Raw genomic sequence first — 24,680 nt, 5'->3', positions numbered from 1 at the left:
CTGTATGGATGCCAGCGCTGGCACCAGCCCTCCTCAGATATTCACCTCTCCCCATTCACCGCAGCTCCGGTATCTTCAGAGTCTTCTGACACTCTGTGAGGTCTCAGGGCAGAGGGCGCAATGACGTCACTACAGCACACCCTCTGCCAAGCAGTGCAGAGTCAGAAGACGCTGAGGAGAGAGGAGCTGCTCGGAATGAGGAGAGTTGAGTATATTATTATTTAATTTTTTATGTATGGAGCACTTCATGGGGCCCATTAAACTGTATGGAGCACTATATGGAGTCATTATTTTGTATGGATCAATATATGGGGCCATAATACTGTATGGAGAATTACATGGAGCCATTATACTGTATGGAGCATTATATGAAACCATTATATGCTATATGGAGCATTATATGGGGCCATTCCACTGTACGGAACATTATATGAGACCATTATATAGTGTATGGAGCAATATATGGGGCCACTATATACTATATGGAGCATTATATGGGGTCCATTATACTGTATGGAGCATTACATGGGGCCACTTATATTGTATGAAACATTATATGAGGCCATTATATACTATACGGAGCAATATATAGGACCTATTATACTGTATGGAGCATTATATGGAGCCCATTATACTGTATGGTGCAATATATGGGGCCCATTATTCTGTATGGAGCATAATATGCAGCCAATATACTGTATGAAGCATTATATGGGGCCCGATATACTGTATGTAGTAATATATGGGGCCCATAATAGTGTATGGAGCACTATATGGGGCCCATAATACTGTATGGAGGACTATGTGGTGCTCATAATACTGTATGGAGGACTATGTGGTGCCCATAACACTGTATGGAGGACTATTTGATGCCCATAATACAGTATGGAAGACTGTGGTGCCCATAATACTGTATGAAAGACTATGTGGTGCCCATAATATTGTATGGAAAACTATGTGCCCATAATATTGTATGGAAAACTATGTGGTGCCCATAATACTGTATGGAGGACTATGTGGTACCCATAATACTGTATGGAAGACTATGCGGTGCCCATAATACTCTATGGAAGACTATGTGGTGCCCATAATACTGTATGAAGGACTGATTGTCATGATCTGTACTTTTGCCCTGTCCTGTATTTGATTGTCATGATCTGTACTTTTGCCCTGTCCTGTATTTGAATAATATGCCATTTGATGTATGTAACTGTTCTCTGGTTTCTATTAGCTGTAGTTTATGTATTTTCTTGTGCTAGGAGTTTACCTGTAACAATGTCTCCTTCCCCCAATACTTGCAGCCCTAAGCTATAATGTAATTAAGCTTTGTCAACTAGTGAAGGAATAGCCATCCTTCCTCACAGCAGGTGGCTAGTCAAATGTACATACTACGGAGCCGAACAGTCTAGAATCTTCTGATGGACCCAACCATTGAATAGAAGGTGTGACCCCTACCCCCCTTCATGGGCGGATCCCAGGAGCTCAGACAATCCATTCTTATTTTGAGATCAGATGTGAGTTGACTTTGGAAGGAGAAGGAGTGGGGATTGTTGTGAATTTGGTTTCTGGGCTCCCCCGGTGGTCACTGGTGGTACTGAACTTGTGTGCTTCATCGCCTCTGTTCACCTGTTTCCATCAGGATGTGGGAGTTGTCTATTTAGCCTTGCTCCTCAGTCATTTCTATGCCGGCCAACAATGTTACCAGAAGCCTTTCTGTTGCATGTTCCTGCTCCTAGACTACTATCAGCTAAGTTGGACTTGTAGTCCTAAGTTTGTTTTCCATTTTTGTTCCAGTTCTCTGTGATTGTTTATTTCTGAGGCTGGAAGCTCTTGTGAGCTGGAATTGCCACTCTGGTGTCATGAGTTGATATTAGAGTCTTAAAGTAATTCCAGGATGGTGTTTTGAAAGGGTTTTCAGCTGACTGTGAAGTTCCCTTTTCTGTCTTCCTACTATCTAGTAAGCGGACCTCAATTTGCTAAACCTATCTTCATACTTCGTATGTCAATTTCCTCTGAAATCACCGACAATATATGTGGGGGCTACTGTCTGCCTTTTGGGGAAAATTTCTCTAGAGGTAAGCCAGGTCTGTATTTTCCTCTGCTAGGGTCAGTCAGTTCTCCGGCTGGCGCTGGGCGTCTAGGGATAAAACGTAGGCACGCTACCCGGCCACTGTTATTTGTGCGGTAGGTTTAGCTCACAGTCAGCTCGAGTTCCCATCTTCCAAGAGCTAGTCCTTTTTGTATGCTTTACTACGTTCTCTTGCCATTGAGAACCATGACAGTTTGGCCGGCCAAGGGTTAAAATTATTGGCAGAAGAAAGGAGAGAAAAGAAGTCTGCAGAGATTTTTTTTTTTTTTTCTGAGTTTGCTCATTAGTTGATTTTCTAGCTTCTCTGCTTACTGCAGCCTTCGTCTCTCTCTCCTTCTAATCCTTGAATGGTTCTAACTTCACCTGATGAAAATGGATCCTCAGGGTTTAGCTACAGGTCTGAACAATCTCGCTATGAAGGTTCAAAGTTTACAGGATTTTGTAATTCATGCTCCTATATCTGAACCTAGAGTACCTTTGCCTGAATTTTTCTCCGGGGATAGATCTCGCTTCCAGAATTTCAAACATAATTGTAAATTATTTTTGTCTCTGAGATCTCGCTCCGCTGGAGATCCTGCACAGCAGGTCAGGATTGTAATATCCTTGCTCCGGGGCGACCCTCAGGATTGGGCATTTGCTTTGGCACCAGGGGATCCTGCGTTGCTCAGTGTGGATGCGTTTTTCCTGGCTTTGGGGTTGCTTTATGAGGAACCTCATTTAGAGATTCAGGCTGAAAAAGCCTTGATGGCCCTGTCTCAAGGGCAAGATGAGGCTGAAATATACTGCCAAAAATTTCGTAAGTGGTCTGTGCTTACTCAGTGGAATGAGTGCGCCCTGGCGGCGAATTTCAGAGAGGGTCTCTCTGATGCCATTAAAGATGTTATGGTGGGGTTCCCTGTGCCTGCAGGTCTGAATGAGTCCATGACAATGGCTATTCAGATTGATCGGCGTTTGCGGGAGCGCAAACCTGTGCACCATTTGGCGGTGTCTACTGAGAGGGCGCCAGAGATTATGCAATGTGATAGAATTCTGTCCAGAAGCGAACGACAGAATTTTAGGCGAAAAAATGGGTTATGCTTCTATTGTGGCGATTCAACTCATGTTATATCAGCATGCTCTAAACGTACTAAGAAGGTTGATAAGTCTGTTTCAATTGGTACTTTACAGTCCAAGTTTATTCTATCTGTGACCCTGATTTGCTCTTTATCGTCTATTACCGCGGACGCCTATGTCGACTCTGGCGCCGCTTTGAGTCTTATGGATTGGTCCTTTGCCAAACGCTGTGGGTTTAATTTAGAGCCTCTGGAAGTTCCTATACCTCTGAAGGGTATTGACTCCACGCCATTGGCTAGTAATAAACCACAATACTGGACACAAGTAACTATGCGTATTAATCCGGATCACCAGGAGATTATTCGCTTCCTTGTGTTGTATAATCTACATGATGTGTTGGTGCTTGGATTGCCATGGCTGCAATCTCATAACCCAGTCCTCGACTGGAAAGCTATGTCTGTGTTAAGCTGGGGATGTCAGGGGACTCATGGGGACGTACCTTTGGTTTCCATTTCGTCATCTATTCCCTCTGAGATTCCGGAATTTTTATCTGATTATCGTGACGTTTTTGAGGAGCCTAAACTTGGTTCACTACCTCCGCACAGAGATTGCGATTGTACAATAGATCTGATTCCGGGCAGTAAGTTTCCAAAGGGTCGTTTATTTAATCTATCTGTGCCTGAACACGCTGCTATGCGGGAATATATTAAGGAGTCCTTGGAAAAGGGACATATTCGTCCTTCGTCATCTCCCTTAGGAGCCGGTTTTTTCTTTGTATCTAAAAAAGATGGCTCTTTGAGGCCGTGTATTGATTATCGGCTTTTGAATAAAATCACGGTTAAATATCAGTATCCTTTGCCACTGCTTACTGATTTGTTTGCTCGAATAAAGGGGGCCAAGTGGTTCTCTAAGATTGATCTTCGTGGGGCGTATAATTTAGTGCGAATTAAGCAGGGGGATGAGTGGAAAACCGCATTTAATACGCCTGAGGGCCATTTTGAGTATTTAGTAATGCCTTTTGGTCTTTCAAATGCCCCTTCAGTCTTTCAGTCTTTTATGCATGACATTTTCCGTGAATATTTGGATACATTTATGATTGTGTATCTGGATGATATTTTGATTTTTTCGGACGACTGGGACTCTCATGTCCAACAGGTCAGGAGGGTTTTTCAGGTTTTGCGCTCTAATTCCTTGTGTGTAAAGGGTTCTAAGTGCGTTTTTGGGGTTCAAAAGATTTTGTTTTTGGGGTACATTTTTTCCCCCTCTTCCATTGAGATGGACCCTGTCAAGGTTCAGGCTATTTGTGATTGGACGCAGCCCTCTTCTCTTAAGAGCCTTCAGAAGTTTTTGGGCTTTGCTAATTTTTATCGTCGATTTATAACTGGTTTTTCTGATGTTGCTAAACCGTTGACTGATTTGACTAAGAAGGGTGCTGATGTTGCTGATTGATCCCCTGCTGCTGTGGAGGCCTTTCGGGAGCTTAAGCGCCGCTTTTCTTCCGCCCCTGTATTGCGTCAGCCTGATGTTACTCTTCCTTTTCAGGTTGAGGTCGACGCTTCAGAAATCGGAGCTGGGGCGGTTTTGTCGCAGAAAAGTTCCGACTGCTCCGTGATGAGACCTTGCGCGTTCTTTTCTCGTAAATTTTCGCCCGCTGAGCGAAATTATGATATTGGTAATCGGGAGCTCTTGGCTATGAAGTGGGCTTTTGAGGAGTGGCGTCATTGGCTTGAGGGGGCTATACATCAGGTGGTGGTATTGACTGACCACAAGAATTTGATTTATCTTGAGTCTGCCAGGCGCCTGAATCCTAGACAGGCGCGCTGGTCGTTATTTTTCTCTCGGTTTAATTTTGTGGTTTCTTACCTACCGGGTTCTAAAAATGTGAAGGCGGATGCCCTTTCTAGGAGTTTTGAGCCTGATTCCCCTGGTAATTCTGAACCTACAGGTATCCTTAAGGATGGAGTGATATTATCTGCTGTTTCCCCAGACTTGCGTCGGGTCTTGCAGGAGTTTCAGGCGGATAGACCTGATCGTTGCCCGCCTGTTAGAATGTTTGTTCCTGATGATTGGACCAGTAGAGTCATATCGGAGGTCCATTCTTCTGCGTTAGCTGGTCATCCTGGAATCTTTGGTACCAGGGATTTGGTGGCTAGGTCCTTCTGGTGGCCTTCCCTGTCGCGAGATGTGCGAGGTTTTGTGCAGTCTTGTGATGTTTGTGCTCGGGCCAAGCCTTGTTGTTCTCGGGCTAGTGGATTGTTGTTATCTTTGCCTATTCCGAAGAGGCCTTGGACTCACATCTCCATGGATTTTATTTCTGATCTCCCTGTTTCTCAGAAGATGTCTGTCATCTGGGTGGTGTGTGACCGTTTCTCTAAGATGGTCCATTTGGTTCCCTTGCCTAAATTGCCTTCCTCATCCGAGTTGGTTCCTCTGTTTTTTCAAAATGTGGTTCGCTTGCATGGTATTCCGGAGAATATCGTGTCTGACAGGGGAACCCAATTCGTGTCTAGATTTTGGCGAGCGTTCTGTGCTAGGATGGGCATTGATTTGTCTTTTTCGTCTGCTTTCCATCCTCAGACTAATGGCCAGACCGAGCGAACTAATCAGACCTTGGAGACTTATTTGAGGTGTTTTGTGTCTGCGGATCAGGATGATTGGGTTGCCTTTTTGCCCTTGGCGGAGTTTGCCCTCAATAATCGGGCTAGTTCTGCCACCTTGGTTTCTCTTTTCTTCTGTAATTCGGGGTTTCATCCTCGTTTCTCTTCCGGTCAGGTGGAGTCTTCGGATTGTCCCGGAGTGGATGCTGTGGTGGAGAGGTTGCATCAGATTTGGGGGCATGTGGTGGACAATTTGAAGTTGTCCCAGGAGAAGACTCAGCATTTTGCCAACCGCCGTCGTTGTGTTGGTCCTCGTCTTTGTGTTGGGGACTTGGTGTGGTTGTCTTCTCGTTTTGTCCCTATGAAGGTTTCTTCTCCTAAGTTTAAGCCTCGGTTCATCGGCCCGTACAAGATATTGGAGATTCTTAACCCTGTGTCCTTTCGTTTGGACCTCCCTGCATCTTTTTCTATTCATAATGTCTTCCATCGGTCATTGTTGCGCAGGTATGAGGTACCGGTTGTGCCTTCCGTTGAGCCTCCTGCTCCGGTGTTGGTTGAGGGTGAGTTGGAGTACGTTGTCGAGAAGATCTTGGACTCCCGTGTTTCCAGATGGAGACTTCAGTATCTGGTCAAGTGGAAGGGCTACGGTCAGGAGGATAATTCTTGGGTGACAGCCTCTGATGTTCATGCCTCCGATTTGGTCCGTGCCTTTCATAGGGCTCATCCTGATCGCCCTGGTGGTTCTGGTGAGGGTTCGGTGCCCCCTCCTTGAGGGGGGGGGTACTGTTGTGAATTTGGTTTCTGGGCTCCCTCGATGGTCACTGGTGGTACTGAACTTGTGTGCTTCATCGCCTCTGTTCACCTGTTTCCATCAGGATGTGGGAGTTGTCTATTTAGCCTTGCTCCTCAGTCATTTCTATGCCGGCCAACAATGTTACCAGAAGCCTTTCTGTTGCATGTTCCTGCTCCTAGACTACTATCAGCTAAGTTGGACTTGTAGTCCTAAGTTTGTTTTGCATTTTTGTTCCAGTTCTCTGTGATTGTTTATTTCTGAGGCTGGAAGCTCTTGTGAGCTGGAATTGCCACTCTGGTGTCATGAGTTGATATTAGAGTCTTAAAGTAATTCCAGGATGGTGTTTTGAAAGGGTTTTCAGCTGACTGTGAAGTTCCCTTTTCTGTCTTCCTACTATCTAGTAAGCGGACCTCAATTTGCTAAACCTATCTTCATACTTCGTATGTCAATTTCCTCTGAAATCACCGACAATATATGTAGGGGCTACTGTCTGCCTTTTGGGGAAAATTTCTCTAGAGGTAAGCCAGGTCTGTATTTTCCTCTGCTAGGGTCAGTCAGTTCTCCGGCTGGCGCTGGGCGTCTAGGGATAAAACGTAGGCACGCTACCCGGCCACTGTTATTTGTGCGGTAGGTTTAGCTCACAGTCAGCTCGAGTTCTGTTGTGAATTTGGATTCTGGGCTCCCCCGGTGGCCGCTTGTGGAATTGGACTTGTCATCCTCTTTCCTGTTTCACCTGATTCCATCAGTAGTGGGTGTCGCTATTTAAGCTCTTTTCTCTGGTGGTTTCTTGCCGGTCAACAATGTTATCTGATGCCTCTCAGTGCTTGTTCCTGCTTCTAGACAACTACTAGATAAGTTGGACTTTTGTCCATGTTTTGTTTTGCCTACTTGTTCCAGTTCACAGCTGAAGTTTTGTTACTGTGTCTGGAAAGCTCTCGTTGATCAGGGATTGCTACTCTGGCGTTATGAGTTAATGCCAGAGTTTAAGGTAATCTCTGGATGGTGTTTTGTTAGTGTTTTTCTGCTGACCATGAAAGTATACTATCTGTCTTCTGCTATCTAGTAAGCGGACCTCAAATTTGCTAAGACTATTTTCCTGCTGCGTTTGTTGTTTCATCTGAACTCACCGTCATTATATGTGGGGGGCTACTGTCTTCTTTGGAATATTTCTCTAGAGGTGAGCCAGGTCTTATATTTCCCTCTGCTAGCTATTTAGGTCTTAGGCCAGAGCTGGGCATCTAGCGATAAATAGGAAATGCTACCTGGCTATTTCTAGTTGCGCGGCAGGCTTAGTTCATGGTCAGTATAGTTCCATCTTCCGAGAGCTTGTCCCTCTATAGGCTTGCTATGATCTCTGCCTGCAGAGATCATGATAGTTTGACCGGCCAATAAAGTGTTAAAGACCCAGGTTGAGAAAGGAGAGTTATAAGAAGTCTGCTGGAATTTTTTTTTTTTTTTTTTTTTCCTCCAGTCTGCCTTGCTGCAGTCTTTTTTCTCTCTCTCCTCCTAATCTCTGTATGCTCTGTGTGCACCTGACAATAATGGATCTCCAGAGTGTAACTGCGGGTTTGAATAATCTCATCACGAAAGTACAAAATTTACAAGATTTTGTGGTACATGCTCCGGTATCTGAGCCGAGAATTCCTTTGCCGGAGTTCTTCACAGGGAATAGAGCTAGCTTCCAGAATTTCCGAAATAATTGTAAGCTTTATTTGTCCCTGAAGTCTCGTTCAGCTGGAGACCCTGCTCAGCAGGTTAGGATTGTGATTTCCTTGCTCAGGGGTGACCCTCAAGATTGGGCCTTCTCATTGCCAGCAGGGGATCCTGCGTTACGCGATGTGGATGCGTTTTTTCTGGCCTTGGGCTTGCTTTATGAGGAACCTCATTTGGAACTTCAGGCAGAAAAAACTTTGATGGCACTATCTCAGGGGCAAGACGAAGCTGAAGTTTTCTGTCAAAAATTCCGTAAATGGTCTGTGCTTACTCAGTGGAATGAGTGCGCCTTGGCGGCAACTTTCAGAGAAGGTCTCTCTGATGCCGTTAAGGATGTTATGGTGGGGTTCCCTTTGCCTGCAGGTCTGAATGAGTCCATGACAATGGCTATTCAGATTGATAGGCGTCTGCGGGAGCGCAAACCGGTGCACCATCTGGCGGTGTCTATGGAAAAGACGCCAGAAAGTATGCAGTGTGATAGAATTCTGTCCAGGAGCGAGCGACAGAATTTTAGACGGAAGAATGGATTGTGTTTCTATTGTGGGGATTCTACTCATGTTATATCGGCATGCTCTAGGCTTACAAAGAAGCTTGATAAGTCTGTTTCCATTGGCACCATTCAGTCTAAGTTTATTTTGTCTGTAACCCTGATTTGCTCTTTGTCATCCATTGCCACGGACGCCTATGTTGACTCTGGCGCCGCTCTGAGTCTTATGGATTGGTCCTTTGCCAATCGTTGTGGTTTTGATTTAGAGCCTTTGGAGACTCTTATTCCTCTGAAGGGGATTGACTCCACCCCATTGGCTAATAATAAACCACAATACTGGACACAAGTAACCATGCGTATCAATCCGGATCACCAGGAGATTATTCGTTTCCTGGTGCTGTATAATTTACATGACGATTTGGTACTGGGATTGCCATGGTTGCAGTCTCACAACCCAGTCTTGGACTGGAGAGCAATGTCTGTGTTGAGCTGGGGATGTAAGGGTATTCATGGGGACGTACCTTTGGTTTCTATTTCGTCGTCCATTCCCTCTGAAGTCCCTGAGTTCCTCTCTGATTATCAAGACGTCTTTGACGAACCCAAGCTTGGGTCGTTACCTCCGCACCGTGAGTGCGATTGTGCCATAGATTTGATACCGGGTTGTAAATATCCAAAGGGTCGTTTGTTTAATTTGTCTGTGCCGGAACATGCTGCTATGCGGGAATATATAAAGGAGTCTTTGGAAAAGGGACATATTCGTCCATCTTCTTCTCCCTTGGGAGCTGGGTTTTTCTTTGTCTCAAAAAAAAGACGGCTCTTTGAGACCATGTATTGATTATCGGCTTCTGAATAAGATCACTGTTAAGTATCAATACCCATTGCCATTGCTTACTGATTTGTTTGCTCGTATAGAGGGTGCTAAGTGGTTCTCTAAAATTGATCTTCGTGGGGCGTATAATTTGGTGCGGATCAGGCAGGGGGATGAGTGGAAGACCGCATTTAATACGCCCGAGGGCCACTTTGAGTATTTGGTCATGCCTTTTGGTCTTTCTAATGCCCCTTCAGTTTTCCAGTCTTTTATGCATGATATTTTCCGCGATTTTCTGGATAAATTTATGATAATATATCTGGATGATATTCTGATTTTTTCTGATGACTGGGACTCTCATGTCCAGCAGGTCAGGAGAGTTTTTCAGGTTCTGCGGTCTAATTCTTTATGTGTGAAGGGGTCTAAGTGCGTTTTTGGGGTCCAGAAAATTTCCTTTTTGGGGTATATTTTTTCTCCCTCTTCCATTGAGATGGATCCCGTCAAGGTGCAAGCTATTTGTGACTGGACTCAGCCCTCCTCTCTTAAGGGTCTTCAGAGATTTTTGGGCTTTGCCAACTTTTACCGCCGATTTATTGCTGGTTTTTCGGATGTCGTTAAACCACTGACTGATTTGACCAGACAAGGCGCTGATGTTGCTAATTGGTCCCCTCATGCTGTAGAGGCCTTTCAGGAGCTTAAGCGCCGTTTTGCCTCTGCCCCTGTGTTGCGTCAGCCTGATGTGAATCTGCCTTTTCAGGTTGAGGTTGACGCTTCGGAGATCGGAGCTGGGGCAGTGTTGTCGCAGAAAGGTTCCGACTGCTCCGTCATTAGGCCTTGTGCCTTCTTTTCTCGCAAATTTTCGCCCGCAGAGCGGAATTATGATGTTGGGAATCGGGAGCTTTTGGCCATGAAGTGGGCGTTTGAGGAGTGGCGCCATTGGCTCGAGGGGGCTAGGCATCAGGTGGTGGTATTGACTGACCACAAAAATTTGATTTATCTTGAGACTGCCAGACGCCTGAATCCTAGACAGGCGCGCTGGTCTTTATTTTTTTCTCGCTTTAATTTTGTGGTGTCATACCTACCGGGTTCTAAGAATGTTAAGGCAGATGCCCTTTCTAGGAGTTTTGACCCGGACTCTCCTGGTAATTCTGAACCCACAGGTATCCTTAGGGAGGGAGTAATTTTGTCGGCCGTTTCTCCTGATCTGCGGCGGTCCTTGCAAGAGTTTCAGGCGGATAGACCGGATCGTTGTCCGCCTGATAGACTGTTTGTTCCGGATGATTGGACCAGCAGAGTCATCTCTGAGGTACATTCTTCTGCATTGGCAGGTCATCCCGGAATTTTTGGTACCAGGGATTTGGTGGCAAGATCCTTCTGGTGGCCTTCTCTGTCACGAGATGTGCGAGTCTTTGTGCAGTCATGTGACGTTTGTGCTCGGGCCAAGTCTTGTAGTTCTCGGGCTAGCGGACTGCTGTTGCCCTTGCCTATTCCTAAGAGGCCTTGGACACACATCTCGATGGATTTTATTTCAGATCTGCCTGTTTCCCAGAAGATGTCTGTCATCTGGGTGGTCTGTGACCGTTTCTCTAAAATGGTCCATTTGGTTCCTCTGCCCAAGTTGCCTTCTTCTTCTGAGTTGGTTCCTCTGTTTTTTCAGAATGTTGTCCGATTGCACGGTATTCCTGAGAATATTGTTTCTGACAGAGGTACCCAATTTGTGTCTAGATTTTGGCGGGCATTCTGTGCTAGGATGGGCATAGATTTGTCTTTTTCATCTGCTTTTCACCCTCAGACTAATGGCCAGACCGAGCGGACTAATCAGACCCTTGAGACATATCTGAGGTGTTTTGTCTCTGCTGACCAGGATGATTGGGTTGCTTTTTTACCATTGGCAGAGTTCGCCCTCAATAATCGGGCCAGTTCTTCCACCTTGGTGTCCCCGTTTTTCTGTAATTCGGGGTTTCACCCTCGATTTTCCTCCGGTCAGGTGGAATCCTCGGATTGTCCTGGAGTGGATGCGGTGGTGGAGAGATTGCATCACATCTGGGGGCAGGTTATGGACAATTTGAAGTTGTCCCAGGAGAAGACTCAGCGTTTTGCCAACCGTCATCGTCGTGTTGGTTCTCGGCTTTGTGTTGGAGATTTAGTGTGGTTGTCTTCTCGTTTTGTCCCTATGAGGGTCTCTTCTCCTAAGTTTAAACCTCGGTTCATCGGCCCTTATAGAATATTGGAGATTCTTAATCCTGTTTCTTTCCGTTTGGACCTCCCTGCGTCCTTTTCCATTCATAACGTTTTTCATCGGTCGTTATTGCGCAGGTATGAGGTACCTGTTGTACCTTCAGTTGAGCCTCCTGCTCCGGTGTTGGTTGAGGGTGAGTTGGAGTACGTTGTGGAGAAAATTTTGGACTCTCGTGTTTCCAGACGGAAACTCCAGTATCTGGTCAACTGGAAGGGTTACGGCCAGGAGGATAATTCTTGGGTCAATGCATCTGATGTTCATGCTTCTGATCTTGTTCGTGCCTTCCATAGGGCTCATCCTGGTCGCCCTGGTGGATCTGGTGAGGGTTCGGTGCCCCCTCCTTGAGGGGGGGGTACTGTTGTGAATTTGGATTCTGGGCTCCCCCGGTGGCCGCTTGTGGAATTGGACTTGTCATCCTCTTTCCTGTTTCACCTGATTCCATCAGTAGTGGGTGTCGCTATTTAAGCTCTTTTCTCTGGTGGTTTCTTGCCGGTCAACAATGTTATCTGATGCCTCTCAGTGCTTGTTCCTGCTTCTAGACAACTACTAGATAAGTTGGACTTTTGTCCATGTTTTGTTTTGCCTACTTGTTCCAGTTCACAGCTGAAGTTTTGTTACTGTGTCTGGAAAGCTCTCGTTGATCAGGGATTGCTACTCTGGCGTTATGAGTTAATGCCAGAGTTTAAGGTAATCTCTGGATGGTGTTTTGTTAGTGTTTTTCTGCTGACCATGAAAGTATACTATCTGTCTTCTGCTATCTAGTAAGCGGACCTCAAATTTGCTAAGACTATTTTCCTGCTGCGTTTGTTGTTTCATCTGAACTCACCGTCATTATATGTGGGGGGCTACTGTCTTCTTTGGAATATTTCTCTAGAGGTGAGCCAGGTCTTATATTTCCCTCTGCTAGCTATTTAGGTCTTAGGCCAGAGCTGGGCATCTAGCGATAAATAGGAAATGCTACCTGGCTATTTCTAGTTGCGCGGCAGGCTTAGTTCATGGTCAGTATAGTTCCATCTTCCGAGAGCTTGTCCCTCTATAGGCTTGCTATGATCTCTGCCTGCAGAGATCATGATAGAGTTCCCATCTTCCAAGAGCTAGTCCTTTTTGTATGCTTTACTACGTTCTCTTGCCATTGAGAACCATGACAGGGGATTCTTAGCTGAGGCAAGACCCCACATACATCTGTGACTGCGGAAGCGAACGGGGCGAGACTTGAGCTGAGGACATATCTCGTCGTTCGAGGGATAGTTTTGTGATCGCTTGGACTCGTGTGGACTATTGTTTTGTTAGCTGGCACAAGGATTATCGGGAGGTGCCCCCGAACCTGTTCCGTTGGACTAATTGTGGACTCTGTAGATCTACCTGCATGTGTTGTTCCAGCGTTCTTGATAATAAATCTGTGGAATCATCCCTTGGCCTGTTGTCCCTTCCTGCTCTGCCGTACACCCCGTCACACTATGTGGTGTCCATAATACTGTATGGAGAACTATGTGGTGCCCACAATACTGCATGGAAGTGCAGCGCCCCAGAGTCCTGGTCGTTGCAGTACTGTTGCTCCACCACTAAGGGGGGCTATGGTATGTCTGATGGCACTGAAGGAGTTCATCTGACCAGGTATCACAGACACCAATACATTTCACAGTCTGGCCTCCAGGGGGAGCTAAGGGTTCTATTTATTAGGCCACTCCTCACAATCTGGTAAAACTGGGGGTTAGGCAGGAAGTTAGAGAGAAAGCTGACTGGGTTGGAACCAGGCAACACCTTGTGGCAGAGGGTGTTGTAGGGGAAGATTCAGAGGGGTCCCTGTCAGGGGTGGGATCCTGACAGAGGCCTAGCAACCAGAGAGAACGTTACGGGACCGTGCCTGCACGATATAGCGGCGGTACCCCAAGAAAGGACAAGAAGCGAGGTTTATTGTGCTGAGTGAGAAACGAGATCAACGCAACAAGGAGAATACCAGTAGGAGTTGTGCTGTAAGGCGAGGCAACATCCTATTGAGGCGCATAACCGGTGGCCGGAACGCCAAGGAAGTATAGAGCTCCAAGCCAAACTTCAAACCTACGGCAGGACAGTCAGTTACAGGCGGGCTGTCTCACCCAGACCCAGGAAGACACAGGGGGGTAACAACAGGAGTGGGGCGACGTTGGAGTCCCGGAAGAGCTCCGAGCCTCCCCGTCATACGGGTGCGTCCTAACCGTAAGATCAGGGGGACGTAGAGGGAGAACATCAGAATCGAGTTGTGAGGGAACACGAGAAACAGACACAACAGTTGTGGGGACTATCCCGTAAGCACAGCAGGGGAGGACCACAACACACAAGCGCAGGAAGGTAGGCACAGATTTCCACCTGCAAAGGGAACTCTGGAGGTGCCATCGGACCGGCCGGACTTGCGCAGCCCGGTTAACCGTATTCCAGATTGAGGACTCAGAAACCTTCAGTAAAGAGGTAAAGAGACTGCAACCTGGTGTCCTCGTTATTGACCGCGACCGGCACTACACCGCACCATAACATCAGCACCATACCATCACCTTTTATTGTGCGCCCCTCAGCAGGGTCACGGACCGGGCCTAGCCACCGTGACAACCAGAGCAGAGACTCAGAGGCCCGGTACCGGGTACCCCTCGGCCCTGCGGCAGTGGGGGCGCTGCAGAAGACTATGTGGTGCCAATAATACTGTATGAAGCCCTATGTGGCGCCCATAATACTGTGTGGATGACTATGTGGTGCCCATAATACTGTATGGAGAACTATGTGGTGCCCATAATACTGTGTGGAGGACTATGTGGTGCCCATAATACTGAATGGAGTACTATGTGGTGCCCATAATACTGCACGGAGGACAATGTGGTACACATAATACTGTATGATGGACTGTGTGGTGCCCATAAAACTGTATGGAGGACTCTCCTGTTCGGTACTCACTCTGTGTGTCTGCAGACCTCTTAATCCCCCCAGCGTACGTATTGTGCACTGCAAGGATTAGCAGATTTCTGAGCTACTGAATAATTTTCAATCGATATCACTCATGCAAGAAGGAAGTGAAATCTTTGGCATTGTACTATACCTATATTATAGTTAAAGGAACCCACTGAGACGCTTTCATCTAGTCCAGTATCTATTCATATTTCCAATCACTGCATATAGGATAAGTAGCAACAATGCTTGAAGGGAATATAGGTTTTAGATTTTGTGGAACAAGACCCATTTTAAAACAGCTGTTGAGGAGGTAAAAAAAACAGCTACTTGGTAACTGGATAACATTATTATCTGACAGCCTTCTTGATCTCTCCAATGACTTTCAAGAAGGATTTGGAATTACAGCGGATTTATTATTCATTCTACATGCACTATTTGTTAATTTTTTCATGATCCTGTAGGCAGTATTAACTTGAGGTGTAATCCCAAGTATACGCTAGCACTTTTAAAAGGAATATCTCCACATTTACCAGTCATCTGTCTAACACAAATTTGTTACATATAAATTGCATTGATTACTCAAATTAGAAGAGTTCTCCAGGAATGGAAAAAATGGATAAATAAATGAAATGTAGTTATAAATAAATTCCAAATATCTTTAATTAGCAAATCACATTTATTGTGTCTAGAGAGGTAAGCACATTAAAATGGTTGCAGTACATTAAAATGGTTGCAGTCTTTTTACACAGACCAAAATCTGCCCTAGAATGTTCATGGAACATCTGCCAGTGAGCATGTGCAGTAAGAGCTGGACCACTGTGAGCTGGAGATAATCCATTTCACATGCTGCCAGCTGTCCCCAGGTGAAAGCAGCCACTCTGCATTCAGAAATACAGGGTGGACAGCAGTGTGAGCAGTCTCTTCTTACCTCAATATTCCTGGTATCTCCAGTATTAGATGAGCAAGGTGGACTGCAGAGTGAACAGCGTCTTCTTACCACAGCACCCCTGGTATCTTCATTATTAGAACAGAAAGTCAGAGTGAAAATTAGCAACATCTTCTTACCTCAGCACCTCTGGAATCTCCAGTATTAGATCAGAAAGACAGGGTGGACAGCAGTGTGAGTGGCCTCTTCTTACTTCCATACCTTTAGTACAATCAGTATTAGATTAGAAGGATGAAGGGGCAGCAGTGTGAGCAGAAATCTAGTAGAAGTCTAGTTCAAGGTAATAAAATCTTCAACTTTGAGTAAGTGTGCTAAGTGCACCAGAAATGCTTACATATTCCCATCTATGGACTAATGATGTATGTGGACATGTTTTAATCACATACAAATGAAGTTGAAGATTTCATACCATTGAGCTGGATTTCTTTTACTACATTCTGATCATCATCGTTGATGGCAGTAACATTTATTCCATGTTCCGTAGGGACTGTGCAACTGCGGTGAACCTCTTTTTACCTTTTTTCCAAGCAGTGTGAGCAGACTCTGTTTACCTCAGCACCCCTGGTCTCTCCTGTATTAGATAAGAGATATGGTGTGCAGCAGGTTGAGCAGACTCTTCTTATTTTAGCACCCATGATCTTCTGTATTAGATAAGAAACATGGTAGACAACAGAGTGAGTAGCCTCTTCTTTCCTCATCACTTGCTATCTTCAGTATTAGATCAGAAGGACAGGATGGACAGCATGGTGCGCATTCTCTTCTTACCTCAGAATTCTTGATAATTTCAGTATTACACCAGGAACACAGGGTGGACAGCAACATGAGCATCTTCTTCTTACCTCAGCATCCTTGGTATTTCCAGTATTAAATCACAAATAAATGCAGTGTGGACAATATAAACATCCTCTTCTATCCTCAGCACTAAAAGTATCTCCAGAAAGACAAGGTGGACAGTAGTGTGAGCAGCCTCTTCTTAACTCAACACTCCTGGTATCTCCAGTATTAGATCAGAAAGACAGGTGAACATGAGTGAGAACATACCTCAGGACTCCTGCTCCCTTCAGTATTAGATCAGAAAGACAGGTGAACAGGAGTGAGAACATACCTCAGCACTCCTGCTCCCTCTATTATTAGATCAGAAAGACAGGTGAACAGGAGTGAGAACATACCTCAGCACTCCTGCTCCCTGCAGTATTAGATCAGAAAGACTGGTGAACAGGAGTGAGAACATACCTCAGCACTCTTGCTCCCTCCATTATTAGATCAGAAAGACAGGTGAACAGGAGTGAGAACATACCTCAGCACTCCTGTTCCCTCCATTAGATCAGAAAGACAGGTGAACAGGAGTGAGAACATACCTCAGCACTCCTGCTCCCTCCAGTATTAGATCAGAAAGACAGGTGAACAGGAGTGAGAACATACCTCAGCACTCCTGCTCCCTCTAGTATTAGATCAGAAAGACAGGTGAACAGGAGTGAGAACATACCTCAGCACTCCTGTTCCCTCCACTAGATCAGAAAGACAGGTGAACAGGAGTGAGAACATACCTCAGCACTCCTGTTCCCTCCATTAGATCAGAAAGACAGGTTAACAGGAGTGAGAACATACCTCAGCACTCCTTCTCTCTCCAGTATTAGATCAGAAAGACAGGTGAACAGGAGTGAGAACATACCTCAGCACTCCTGTTCCCTCCATTAGATCAGAAAGACAGGTGAATAGGAGTGAGAACATACCTTAGCACTCCTGCTCCCTCCAGTGTTAGATCAGAAAGACAGGTGAACAGGAGTGAGAACATACCTCAGCACTCCTGTTCCCTCCATTAGATCAGAAAGACAGGTGAACAGGAGTGAGAACATACCTCAGCACTCCTGCTCCCTCCAGTATTAGATCAGAAAGACAGGTGAACAGGAATGAGAACATACCTCAGCACTCCTACTCTCTCCATTATTAGATCAGAAATATAGAGTGGACAGCAATGTCAGGAGCCACTTCTTACCTTTTTGTAACGTTTGTATTTTCAGTTTCAGATTAGAAACACAGTGTGAACAGTAGTGAAATAGCATTTTATTACCTCAGTACATCTTGAATCTCCAGTATTAGAACAGAAAGACAGGGTGGACAGCAGTGCGAATAGTCCTTCTTACCTGGGCACCCTTGGTATCTCCAGTATTAAATCAGAAAGACAGGATGGACAGCAAGGTGAGCGGTCTCTTCTTAGTCTCTGCAACCCCGATTTTCACATATTAGATCAGAATATGCTACTCATAAATGGAGGTGATGAAGAGTCCTACTGCACAGGCACCTGTCCTAACACATTCTAGGGCAGGTTTCTATAAGTTTAACAAGATGGTGGTCATTTAATTAACTGTAGTGATTACCTCTGTAATTCAAAATATGCATGTTACTAATTAAAGGTTCTTAAGAATTTATCCACATTTATTTTCTTTTCCTCTTCCAAGAGAACCCACTTAAGCGACTTCTAGTAATACTGTTCTGCTCACTATTTTCCAGTTCTCAGCACATCCCTAGAATTGCTTTTTCCAATTCACCAATATAAGTTTATGCTTACCTATGGGACATTCTTCTCCGAGCTGCTTCCACCCTGCACAGCAGGCAAAAAATGAACCACTGTATTTTCAAAAGAGAAAAAAAAATACTGTAAAAACTGTAAAGAAAAACACATTTATTTACACAATGTATAAAAAATTCAAATCAGTGTATGTGGATTTAAATGGATTTAAAATCAGTGTGGATTTAAAGTTGGATTTAAATATTTTCTTATCTTACTGCACGGTGAAGTTCCTCCATTATTCCTCTTAAACATCTAGGAATAACCTGATAACATTGTGTTACCTTTCCCTATTTCAAGAGGCTGTGTCTGCATACAGTTGGGCATTGTCAGCATTGATTGGACAGTATTAAATTGCTATGGGCCTGCCCCCCCAACCGTTAACATCCAGTTGTCATATTCTTCATTTATTTCTAGGATAAAGTCAGGTGAGCCGACAGGTCCTCTGTGTATACAGACTTACCATCTGCATCCTATTCCACAAGGCTAGTAGGAGACTTGGTCAATAATGTGACCTTCTCATTTTCCCCACCATTACCCGGAAGCTTCAAAATGCAAGCTGCCATCAAACAGTGAGGAACGTAATGAAAATTCTGGGGTATGAACAATACTAGATGGGAACTAATACATGCAATTACTCAATGGTGCACACATATACAGAACTGGGCCCCTGTGAGATAGAAGTGGTTCTCTTACCGCTTGGGCCCCTGTGCGGCTCCACAGGTTGCCTCAATGATATGTCCTCTCCTGAAATTACTGTTAAGCCATACAACGCTCTACTTCAATACAGCTCTTTCACCCTGCCTGATTTATATTGAATTCAACCCCAGTAACGCCATTACCTCCAACTGCACATTGTAAGTATAGGGCTACTATGGTGGTAGTAAGCATATGGTTTGCTGTGTTTTTCTAGAGCTAGTTGATTTCTAGTTATGCCCTTGTCCCGATTTTCTGTTCTCGTTCTTATTATACTAAATAGCAATATAGATGTCCATCTTCCACAGTTTAGATCTAAAATGATCAAAAAAGTGGTTTTCAGCCCATGATACCAACTGGCCCACATCTGTAGGCCACAGCAGATGTCATCACTGGTATCGGCCATGTACACCCCTTCTTGGTCAGTGTTTCCTGCAATACAGTAACATTTCCACCAGAGCAACCAACCAACCCACAAACTATAGTCTGCAATGAGATGTAGATTGATATATATTTATTTCTTGGCACTTCCTGTGATACATGAGAGAGAACTCTGTAACCACTTAGGCTATGTTCACACGTTCAGGATTTCCATCCTTTTTTTTTCCTGACTGAAACTGCAGGTCTCTGCAGAAAACGCAGGTGCGTTTTTTGGTGCGTTTTTGTTGCGTTTTTGGTGCGTTTTTTGGTGCGTTTTTTAGTGCGTTTTTTGATGCAGTTTTGTCTGCAGATTGTCTGTGTTTGACAGAAATAAAGTTTACTGCAGTGGGGGGGAAAAAAAAAATAAAAATGATGTCATTTCCTTGTCCAACCCTTTTCTTCTTCCATCCTCCATTTTGGGACTAAACACCAAAATGAGTGGACGTGTTTTGAATGACAGCGCTCCGCGTTTTGCGCCGCATGCGTCACTGCAGCGCACGCATCCGGGCGCAGAGGACGCAGCAAGTTGCATTTTTGCTGCGTCCAAAATCAATCAAAAAAAGGACGCATGCGGCGCAAAACGCAGCGTTGTGCATGCGTTTTGCTGCGTTTTACTTTGCGTTGTGTGTTGCGGCGCCGACGCTGCGGCGCACAACGCAAATGTGAACATAGCCTAAGTGCCACGTATTTCAGTGCCACGTGCCACGTATTTCAGTGCCACGTATTTAAGTGCCACGTGCCACGTATTTAAGTGCCACGTGCCACGTATTTAAGTGCCACGTGCCACGTATTTCAGTGCCACGTGCCACGTATTTCAGTGCCACGTGCCACGTATTTAAGTGCCACGTGCCACGTATTTCAGTGCCACGTATTTCAGTGCCACGTGCCACGTATTTAAGTGCCACGTGCCACGTATTTAAGTGCCACGTGCCACGTATTTAAGTGCCACGTGCCACGTATTTCAGTGCCACGTGCCACGTATTTAAGTGCCACGTGCCACGTATTTCAGTGCCACGTATTTCAGTGCCACGTGCCACGTATTTCAGTGCCACGTGCCACGTATTTAAGTGCCACGTATTTAAGTGCCACGTGCCACGTATTTCAGTGCCACGTATTTCAGTGCCACGTGCCACGTATTTCAGTGCCACGTATTTCAGTGCCACGTATTTAAGTGCCACGTGCCACGTATTTAAGTGCCACGTGCCACGTATTTCAGTGCCACGTATCACGTATTTAAGTGCCACGTGCCACGTATTTCAGTGCCACGTATCACGTATTTAAGTGCCACGTGCCACGTATTTAAGTGCCACGTGCCACGTATTTAAGTGCCACGTGCCACGTATTTAAGTGCCACGTATCACGTATTTAAGTGACACGTGCCACGTATTTAAGTGCCACGTGCCACGTATTTAAGTGACACATGTCACGTATTTAAGTATCCACGTATCCCACGAAGATTTTTCATGGAGAACAGACACATCCAGAGATATGTCTGCTCTCCACGGCTGCAGCAACACACTGACAGGAGCCATAGTTCCTGTCGGTGTGTCACTGCGCATGCGCGAGCGAGTTTACCGGCGGTCATTGACCCCGGCACTCTCGCTTAACGGCAGTGCTGCGTGGGAAAGTTCAACGCAGCTGTACTGCTGTTAACCGAGACGCCGGAGCCATTGAACTCCGGAACAGTACGCGATACACTGCTAGGAGCTTCGCTCCTGGCAGTGTATCGCCGGAGAGCAGGGGATCGGCGTGGGACACTCGTTTTATGGATTCTGCGGACAGGGAGTATGGATTTGGTTTATTATTTTTGGATTTTTTCCTGGAGGATCGAGGGCTTCGCCTACAAGTGTGCTGTTGGTGAGTATATACTCTGTGTTATGTGTTGTATGTACTGTACTGTGTGTCATGTATGTGTATTGTGTGTAGGTGTTTGGTGTAAACTTTACTATTGTGCTAAGTCGCCGGACACAGGGACAACTCTCCCATCCTAATACCGGATGGGAGTAGTAGTCCCATACGGCGACTTAGCACAATGGAGGCACTATCGTCGCATGGGGGCACACACACACACACACACACACACACACACACACACACACACACACACACACATACCAAATCAATCAAACGGCCGACACGATCCCCATGCGACGCTATGCCTCCATGTCTCTCCGCCCACGCACTTCCGGCCCCGCACTTCCGCCGGCTTCCCCGCACTTCCTGCAGCAGCGGTTCTGCACATCAAACCGCAGTAAAACACGCAGATATATTTTTGATCTGCGTGTTTTACTGCGATTTTGACCTCACAATGGAGGTCTATGGGTGCAGAACCGCTGCGGTTCAGGAAGAAGAATTGACATGCTCCTTCTTTTTTCCGGGAGCTATTCAGCACGGCTTTTTTTTTAAAATTTCCGGACCATGTGCACAGTGTGTCCTGTTTTCCATAGGGTACACTGTACCCTGCATGGAAAACAGCTGCGGAACCGCAGCGGCAAAACCGCAGCGGCAAAACCGCCGCGGTTCCGCGGTAAAAAACGCACTGTGTGAACATGGCCTTAATGTTTCAAACCTGCCAAGCTTTCTTCCAAATGCAAGAAAATAGCATTTCTGGCAACTGCTGCAATGCAGAGTCTATCGATCTCAAACTCTAAAAAATTATTGGTGTGTGAACCAGCTGCAGTAATCCTTCCAAGTAGAGAGCTGTATATGTGTTAAATGCTGAGAAATTTGTAGAAAGAAATAATTTTTGTTTATACATGACGAGAGTGCATATTTTAGAAGAATGTACGTTTTTGAAAAGCTCCATTCAATTTAGGTCAAGAAAAAAATGACTGTCAGACCCTCAGAGAATACGTAACTTTCTGCCAAAATATCAATTATACATCCAATTTTTAATCTTTCTTTTATTATAAATCTTTGCATTCTCTAATAAAACCTATTCAGGTGAATATTAACATTGTACAACTGAATGAATTAAGTCCTCCCCCCAAAAGTGGAAATGACTCAAAATAGGCCATGACAGTATGGGGACTTGCTTGTCATATACCCTGCCTCTACTGTGAAGGCTTTCAGCAGCCTGGAAACCATAGGCAGGTATCTGTAGATAAAGACAGATGGCTACTAATACTCACGACAAATCTGAATTTTTTTCATGTTCTTCATTTGAAACAATATAATTTGAAGCTATTTTTCAGTGCAGTTCTTTAATCTTGCATCAGATAGATGTGCCCTGCTTTACGGCTTTACCGGCTTGAAGCTTCATATACAGTATATTAGAAAATTGCAGAAAATGAGGTATTAGATGGAGTGCATGATCTATGCGTTCCCTCTGTGAAAATGAATTGACACCCCGCAATGTCCATTTTCACCAACATATGTGTATGCAACTTCTTTATATAGAACCTGTCACCATGAGAATGTAGCACAATCTGCAGCACCAAGTTATAGAGCAGGGGGAGCGGAGTAGATCAATGTACAAATTGGGGAGAAAAGATTCAGAATAACCAGTATTTGTATCTTCTGCTCTTTCTGGGATTTTCAGCCCAGCGGGTGTTAGGGGTCGAGTTCCCTCCTCTGCATAGGGGGAATCTCCGCTGCAGTCTCCCATTCTTCTCCTGCCGCAGTGGAGCCTGCTCAGTGGAGACGTCAGTCCCAGCATCTCGCTCAGTCTGACTCTGTGCTAAGAGTTACTTCTGCCTTTCCTGCTTCTGCCATTGAAGTCGGTGCTGGGCAGCGGCGAGCAGACGCTAAGTCCTGCTTTGCTCGTTCTGAGCATGCCCAGAGTAAGATCTCTCAGTGGAGATCGAGGGTCACATGATCTGATACTGCAGCTACGGTCATTGGCTCCTTCAGGAAGGTCCTGTAGGTGCTCACGCTCTGGTGTAGCTTCTCATTGGTCCTTCTAGGAAGGTCCTGTACGTGCTGCAGCTATTTAAGGTTTGCATGACCGCACGGCCATGTGCTAGTATTGTTCTTTGTTAAGTGCTTTGCGCCAGTGTGGTCACGAGAGCATGTGTTCAGGGACCCGGCTGAAATAAGCCCCTAGAATGCTGGCACCTCCGGCGAGGAGTTTGTGTTTGAATGTGTTCAGGGACCCGGCTGAAATAAGCCCCTAGAATGCTGGCACCTCCGGCGAGGAGTTTTGTGTGCATGCGTGACCACTGACTGCTCTCTGTGTGGGCAGTTAGCCTGTGCCTCTGTGAAGCCTAAAAGGGCACAGTGCTTTTCTTTCATGACTACTCGGTGAAGTAACTGAGTTAATCCATACCGCCATATCGTGCCGCCGTTGCTAGCAGCAGGTACTCCTGCACGGTGGACCCCGGGCTGCGAACGCACCAATATCAATAAAAACATCTCGAATTATTCGGTGCGTTCCGCTAGCCGTAACATAATACTAGCGCCAGGATCTGGCTAGTAAATGGCGGACATTCAGCAAACTTTGCGGTATATCCAGCAGCTGGAGGGTAGGTTGGTGGCTCTCGAGAGCTCAACCCCAGCTGTGGATGTTACCGCAGTTGCTGTACAGGCTGCTAGTGTGGCTGCAGCTACCTTGTCCACTGCCACCCCTGTTCCGACATTATCTCGCCTCCCGCTGTCAGAAAAAATTTCTGGAGACAGCAAATCTTGTAAGGGTTTTGTGAGCCAGTGCTCTATTCATCTCGAGCTCCTGGCTGCACGTTTCCCTACTGAGCGGGCTAAGGTGGGATTTATTCTGTCTCTCTTGTCGGACAGGGCATTGGAGTGGGCTACGCCACTGTGGGAGCATGGCGATCATGTGGTGCAGAGTGCTCCGCGGTTCCTGAGCACTCTGAAACAGGTCTTTTTAGGACCTCAAGTCACCGATGACACGGCGCTCCAACTGCTGGTATTAACTCAGGGTGAGTCCATGGTCAGCCATTTTGCCATCCGATTTCGGACTCTGGCATCTGAGCTAGAGTGGTCGGATAAAGCCCTTATCCCCATATTTTGGAGGGGCCTGGCTGATCACGTTAAGGACGCTCTGGCCACTAGGGAGATTCCTGCCACACTGGAGGAGTTAATATCGGTCTCTACTCGAACTGACCTCCATTTTAACGAGCGGAGGTTAGAGCGAGCCCAGTGTAGGCAGAGGTTTCGGTTGGCTCCCACCTTCGCCAAACCTCTCGAATCTCCGGTCATGGTACCTGAGTCACATGAGGCCATGGAAGTGTCACGAGCGGGTTCTAAGTCCCGGACTGCTCGTGCACTCCAGGTTTGTCATGTTTGCCAGCAGTCAGGACATCTTGCCACTAGATGTTCTCAGCAGTCGAGGAAACATCAGCGTCTAGTGGTAGTAGGTGGAGGTACACTAGACACGGCAACGTTTGCCTCCAAAT

General features: G+C 45.9%; 1 protein-coding gene across 1 annotated transcript in view; it reads right to left on the bottom strand.

Annotated features, from left to right (window-relative positions):
* Positions 1 to 24,680, bottom strand: part of SCARF2 (scavenger receptor class F member 2) — a 289,269-nt gene that overhangs the window by 129,536 nt on the left and 135,053 nt on the right. The window contains exon 2 of the mRNA XM_077294985.1: positions 18,211 to 18,269. Within this exon, the coding sequence (XP_077151100.1) occupies positions 18,211 to 18,269 (59 nt within the window). The remainder of the gene's footprint in view (positions 1 to 18,210; positions 18,270 to 24,680) is intronic.

This window comes from Ranitomeya variabilis, chromosome 1, assembly GCF_051348905.1.
Source record: "Ranitomeya variabilis isolate aRanVar5 chromosome 1, aRanVar5.hap1, whole genome shotgun sequence".
NCBI lineage: Eukaryota > Metazoa > Chordata > Amphibia > Anura > Dendrobatidae > Ranitomeya > Ranitomeya variabilis.
Note: the sequence above shows the minus strand (reverse complement) of the source record. Positions and strands in the feature narration are given on the sequence as shown.